We start from the raw sequence: 6817 nt of genomic DNA on the forward strand, positions 1-6817 counted from the left end.
CCCTCTCCCTCTCATTGCGCCCAAATAATCTCAAAATTTTCTCAGCCTCAAATAACTCCCAAAGAGAAAATTATCACTACATGTTTTTCTTTTTTCAAGAACAGTACTGCTATCGGTTGAGATAGCAAAAAGTATGTAGGTAAGTAGTACATATACATGATGACCTCTATTAAATGCACTTTGCTATAAGTAAAATAAGTTTTATAAGTTAATTGGCCGAAAATACGAATTTTGGCCAAACAAATTCCAGTAAGGAAAAATAAAAACCAGTCCTGCAATGGCGCTAAATATGGAGTACATACACTAAGATATTATACGCGATAAGTAATCCTCCCTCTGTTCACAAATGGAAGATCGACAATTTACCAAAACGTCTTACATTTGTGTACAGCGGGAGTACTAGCGCATATAGGAAGACAATATAGTAAATAATAGTATAGCCGAATCGACCTTGTGTGATTTCAAAAGGATCATTTGAGCAGAAAAAAGTAGTAAGACATGATATGAAATCAAGTACCAATCGACCTTTCTTGTCCATGTTTCAGTGCATCAAAGAACATGACCCACCAACACCAACACACATGCACAAAACAGAAACATTTTTCAATTTTTTTAAAACATCACCTCTCAAAATTCTCAGAAGAACACGTCACCAATTAAGAAAAAAAAGAAAATTAATGTAGACCCTAACGAACACATATCAACTCACCAGGAAATTAACTATTGAAATTCAACATCCATGCATGCATGATCTCTCTACAAAAGACGCTACTTAATTAACAGCCCAAAAGGATCATCTGATCTGATCTGATCATGCATTCTCATCGACTGATCTCCTGTGATAATGTGGATATAAAATAGAGCATATGATTAATTAGTTCTAAGCCTTACAAGGAGATAGTAGAGCAGCCATGTCTCATGGGAAGCCATGAGGGGAGAACAACGAAGAGGGACCTCCTTGCCCTGATCTGCTCCCGCCGTCGTCGCCCCCGCCGTCGCCGTGGTTCATCACGTCCATCCCTAGGTTGAGGTACACCATCCTGTTGTCCAAGCTCAGGTTCATGCTCGTGCTCGCGCCACCGGTGCCGCTGTACACGCCACCGCCGCCAGCGCCCGGGTGGTGGTCGCTGTACATGGGCACCGGCGCATTGCCGGCCGCGTCCTCCCTGGACATGACCATGGCCGCCGATTGCACGAGCTCGAGGCACAGGCGGAGCTTGTTGGGCTCGATGTGGGTGAGCCCCGGCACGGCGCCCTTGAAGAGGAAGTCGGAGGTGAGCGTACGGAGGATGTCGAGCGGCGTGACCCCGTCGACGGTGCGCACGTTGGGGTCGGCGTGGTGGTCGAGGAGCACGGCCACCATGTCCGGGCAGACCATCTCGGCCGCGACGTGCAGCGGCGTCTTCCCGGCGGGCCCAGCCGGGTGGTTGACGTCAGCGGCGCCCAGCTCCAGCAACGCCTTGACCACTTCCCGGCTACAGTTCTCGACGGCGTAGTGCAGCGCGAGTGCCTCGTCGAGGTTGAGCCCCTCCCCCATGACCATGAGCTTGACGAGCTCGACGTCGGAGGAGTCGAGCGCGCGGCGCATCCGGCGGATCTTGTTGTGGTCGTCGAGCTCGGCCGCGGAGGCCTCGATGACGGAGCCCTGGTGGTGGTGCTGCTGGTGGTGGGCGAGGAAGGGGGAGCGGCGGGACATGGAGGACTTGAGGCGCAGGTCGTCGATCTTGGCGACGACGTCGAGGGGGAGGTGCTTGGCGAGCACCTCCGGCGGGAGGCCGGACTTGGCGACGAGGTGGGAGCAGGTGTTCCAGAGCTGGTGCAGGTCCTGCTTGCGCGACGCCATGAGCACCTTCATCACGTCCTCGATGGACGCCTTCTCCACCATGCCCGCCAGCTGCTTCTGCAAAACCACAAAGCCATCACCGTCGCAAAAAGCTCAATACTTTTTCCACATCCATCATATGTACACTCACAAGTTGCAAAAGCTCACACACAGCTCACAGGTATGGCATGGAGCGAGAGACCGAGAGAGCGGCGGTAATATAAGCAAGAGGAGACGATATAAAGGAAAAGATCTCTACCCATATATGAGATGTGTGTGCATAGTGGATTGTCCCTGTGCATAAAATATAAGGAGGAGGAACAGAAGGGTGCAACAGTATGTATGTATAGCAGCATCATGGCGCTGATTGGAGACAGGATTAAAGGGATTGGCGAAAAAAGTTTTGGAAAAAGGGAAATTAACCGGCGCACAAAGAAAACCCTAGCGCAAAATCGCAAATCAGGAGCAAAAACAAAGCAAGAAAGTGTGTGCCTTTCCGAGTGCTGCCGAATCGCCCGCTACTTGCAGCCGTGGTGTGCTGCTCGTGCCGCAACAGTGGCGGCCATGGTGGCTTGAGAAGGACGAACAGTGACGAAAAGGAAAGGAGAAATTTACCATTAACGAACCCTAGCTAGCAAGGAGAGCTGAAAGCAAGGGGGGTGGATGGATGGGTGACGGAAAGACGGATGGATGGACGGATAAAGAGAGAGCAGGAAAGAGCGGCAGGAGGAGGAAGAAAGCGCGCACGTACGTATGCATATGCATATACGGACGCACGCGTGCGTGCGCTGCCTGCAGACGACACGACGGGTCGACGGCGACGACGACGAAGACGTCGACGATACTGCTACCACACTCGAGTAACTTCATTTAAAAAGGTACGGACAGAGATCAAATCAATGCTGCCGCAGAGATCAGAATGCTCGCCGATCCCAACATAACCAACCCATCTTGATCCCCACAATCGGTCGATCCCCAGCCCCAGGAGAGAGAGAGATCAGAAGTTTCTTGATTTTTTGGTTCATGGGGAAAGAGGGGCGAAGAGCGAGAATTGGGAATTGGGGATTAATTAGCTAGGAAGAGTAAGTAATTACCTGGGTGAGGACGGCGAGCTCCTCGACGCCGAAGGAGCGGGCGACGGCGAGCGTGTCGAGGGCCAGGTCGACGGCGGCGGCGCAGTGGGTGTGCCAGCAGCCGCGCTCGCCGCACCCGGGCCTCGGCTCCCCCTTCTGCGGCACCAGCGACACCTGCCCGCTGTACAGGAACTGGAGCAGCAGCAGGAACACCTCGTAGCTCACCGAGTTGACCGGTATCACGGCGCCGGGCGCCATCGCCGCTGCGGAGGCCGAGCCGGACCCGGAGCCTCCGGCGCCGCGCGGGGAGGAGGCGGATGCGCCGGAGGGGGAGCGCGGGCTGAGGTGGTCCATGAGCACCGCGCCCGGGGAGCCGGCGGCGGCTGCGGCGGCGGCCTGGTCCGCGGCGGCGCCGCAGAAGAACTTGCGGAAGAAGAGGCTGCGCGCGGCGAGGATGCAGCGGTGCGCGTGCACCAGGCGGCCCTCCACGCTGAAGGTCACGTCGCTGAAGGCCTGGCCGTTGATGAGCAGGTTGAGGTAGTCCATGGACAGCGACTTGAGGGTATCATCCATGGCCGCCCGCCGCGCCGCACCTGCTTCTTGCTAATCCTCCTCCTCCTCCTCTATCAGTCAATTCGGAGAGGGAGAGGAGGAAGAAGAAGCTCGATGAATCAGATCGAGAGCTGCGGCTGGAGCTTGAAGAAGAGGAGTGGGGGAAGAAGCCGTTGGCGCTGCTGGCTGCTTTGCTCTTCTGCTCCTGCTGCCGGCTGCTGCTGCTGCTGCTGCTGCGCTTGTTGTTGCCCTCCAATCTTGTGCTGCATCGCCCGATCTCTTTTGATCTTCTCTTCTGTCTGCAGTGACCACTTCTTCTTCTCTCCCCTCTTCACTTCTGTCTCTCTCTCTCTCTCTCCCTTTCTCCCCAGTTATTGCCCCCTTTATTTATGCAGTATTTTTTGAAGGGCGCTCGTGCTGGTGCCTCTCTCTCTCTAGCACACACCCATTCTCTCTCTTTCTCTCTCTCTCTCTAAAGGTTATATGGGGGCTTGAGATTTTTTTGGGCCTGTGTTGGGGGAGCTAGGTAGGAGGGAGGGCAATACGGGTGGCTGGCTGGGGACATGCATGAATAATTGGTGGGATTAAAATGGGAGGGTGGAAATTAACCGTACATATATGCCAAACAGAGCATGTATGTGTCCACACTTCAGGGGCCCGGAATAATTTGGACAGAGAGAGGGTGAGCCCTCCCTCCAATTGGGGTGGGGTGGGGAAAATTAAGTGTGCCATGCTTTGACTGATGCAAGTCATAAATCATGTGTGATTGAAGTGTCTGCTTGCCTTGTAGGAGAGCAGAGCAAAATTAAAGACAATGCATGGCTTCCTTTATACTTCCTCATTCCTTTATATAAGGTGTATTTGTTTTTAATAAAATTTCAGAATGTAAGATGCATTTCTTCTAATTCCGCATAATTTTCTTGTTAGCCCTCCAGAAAAGGGAAAGTATCCCTCTCCTGATTGTCTGTATCTTTTTTGTAGCAAAAGAAGAAAGTATCTCTATGTCGATTGCATGTATCTTTTTTTACGATTGCATGTATCTCTTACTTTTTTGGACTAACTGATTTACTTGTCACTAACCGACAAATTTGTCAAGGGTAATTTCGTCCTAACTCGTCTACAATTATGTGCCTTGGTCATCGTGCTGAAAATAATACATCTTACATAAAGGAATGGAGGGGCATAAATTAAAAGAAGAATGCATGGCTACAATGTTGTGTTACACCATCCCATGGCATGCTAATATTGTAAATTCCAAATTATACCCTTCATAGAGCCATGGCAACTTCCATTTCTACAATTGAAAAAAGTTAAGGGATGTGAGTGCAGAGTTTTTAGAAAGACATATTTTATAGCTATTGAATTTGTCAAAGTTGCTAATTCTAATTACTCCATCAATTTAACTTTGAGATCCCTGCAAGATTTTGCATTTTTTTGAATTATTACATTACCTGTATATATATTTTTAATCTGTACGAGCACATTGGTAAAAATCAGATGAGAATTAGTTAATTCTTTGTCGATTGAGATAATGTTGTATATTTTCTACTACCTAGATGAAAAAATATATTTAAACACGGTAACTGATTTTTGTTTTGTAATAACAATTTTCTAAAGTTAATAAGAGTTAGTTTATTCTTAGTTGTGGGGGACATAGATGCTCTCTATATTAATTCAGAGTTCCTCCCTTACCCGACCCCTAGGCCTAATTAACCTAGCTTATCGTTATGCCACATGTGGACAACCGTCGTCTCCATGATAACCCTAACTCTCTTGAGCAATTGGTCCGACAATTTTATATCATAGAAAGGAATATTTGCTGATGATATCATTTTTCCAGTTGTTACCAAGATAGTAGTAGGTGATACGACCCTATAACAATATCAACATTTTACATCCATTAAATTTACACAGGGCACCATTTATCCTCACCTTTCGTTCCAAACTAGCTTATTGTTATGCCACACATGGACATGAGATAGCCTAAACCTGATCATACCCAAGGCCAGGATGGGTTTTTGACCGGGCTTGACAAAGCGCGAAGTGAAAATGCCAAGCCCGAGCCGTGCCCACCCCAAACCATGTGGACAATGCACTTTTCTAGTCAATATAATAGTTTTCAGGGTATTTAAATACATCACTCTACTTATTTTCAATTAAAATAATTATTTTAACCTCATCGGGTATTTTCGGGCTGGGCTTCGGGCGGAAGAGCTAATCCCATCTATGGCCCGGATGTTGGGCTTCTGGGCTTTGGTCGTCGGGCCGGGCTGCCATGTTTGGTTGGGCCAACCCGATGGTATTCATTTCATCCCTGTAAACATTATGGTGGTTTGAATAAAAACTTCGCGAGATTGTCTCAAAAAATAAAACCTCCTCGTCTTTCCAACTTCCAAGCCAGCTTGAACGTGTATCATAACCCTAGCTCCACTGAGCAATTATCACCGATTGTTAGCTCATCAGGAAAAAAAATTGTGTATCATTTCCTTTCTCCGGTGGTCAACAAATCAGTAGTAGTAGGTGATACATCACAATTTCAGTGTATCAACACATTTTGCAGCTATTAAATCAATACAATCGTAGTAAATTAGAGATGTGGTTCAAGTCAGAACATATAGGTGTCAAAAGAATATGACAAACGCAGTGACACGCTGCCAAAATTGATTTGGTGATAATTGCGTCCCACCTTCCGAAAGTAGAAAAGAATGGAAGACCGCAAAAGAGCCTGCGGGTAACGTACTAACGTATAGGCCAGAGATGCTGCACCTTCCAGCAGGTAAATGACGTGAAAGAAGAGAGCACGCATCCGTTGGAGATGCGTGTGCATGTATACGTTTGTTTGTATATACGTATACAGCTATCCATGATCATTCCTTCTGTTGACTAACCTTGATCATAAGATTCCTATCATGTTTTGTTAACAGGCCAAATGATAGGAGGCCATTATTAAGTGATGATTAGGGAGTGAATAAAGTACTATAGGAACAGATCTTTGTTAATTACTTTTGTGTTTTATAATTGTGTTCATTAGTTCCAAATTATTCTTTGTGTTACCTAGTTGACTTCGTAGTTCTTTCTTTTCCATTTTTATATCCTGTGCATACTTTCTATGTGATTGGATAACTTAAGCTCTTATGGATAATCACGCCTGCAGCTTTACAGAGTAATATTCTTTTGTTGCTATGTAGTGCCTGGTCTAGTTACTTTACGGGCAAAACGGGAGCATGTTAGGAAAAGGTCACATGCATGCATGGTGAAAAGTACATTGATACTAATATGCATATTATATGGCTTCGGAAATTAACTTGTGGATGAGCTTTGATAGCTTGCTCCGGGCTATGGTTAGTTGCCAATTAATTAAATAGTTAAG

At 47.6% G+C, this 6817-nt stretch overlaps 1 protein-coding gene across 1 annotated transcript; it reads right to left on the reverse strand.

Annotated features, from left to right (window-relative positions):
* Nucleotides 1–696: 696 nt before the first annotated feature.
* LOC123080695 (BTB/POZ domain and ankyrin repeat-containing protein NPR5) lies at nucleotides 697–3891 on the reverse strand. The gene is made up of 2 exons (XM_044503629.1): nucleotides 2917–3891; nucleotides 697–1900 (listed from the first exon to the last, which is right to left on the reverse strand). Exons 1-2 carry the CDS (start codon nucleotides 3466–3468, stop codon nucleotides 917–919), a joined length of 1536 nt encoding a protein of 511 aa, XP_044359564.1. The 5' UTR covers nucleotides 3469–3891; the 3' UTR covers nucleotides 697–916.
* Nucleotides 3892–6817: the final 2926 nt, after the last annotated feature.

Source organism: Triticum aestivum, chromosome 3D (assembly GCF_018294505.1).
Source record: "Triticum aestivum cultivar Chinese Spring chromosome 3D, IWGSC CS RefSeq v2.1, whole genome shotgun sequence".
NCBI classification, from domain to species: domain Eukaryota; kingdom Viridiplantae; phylum Streptophyta; class Magnoliopsida; order Poales; family Poaceae; genus Triticum; species Triticum aestivum.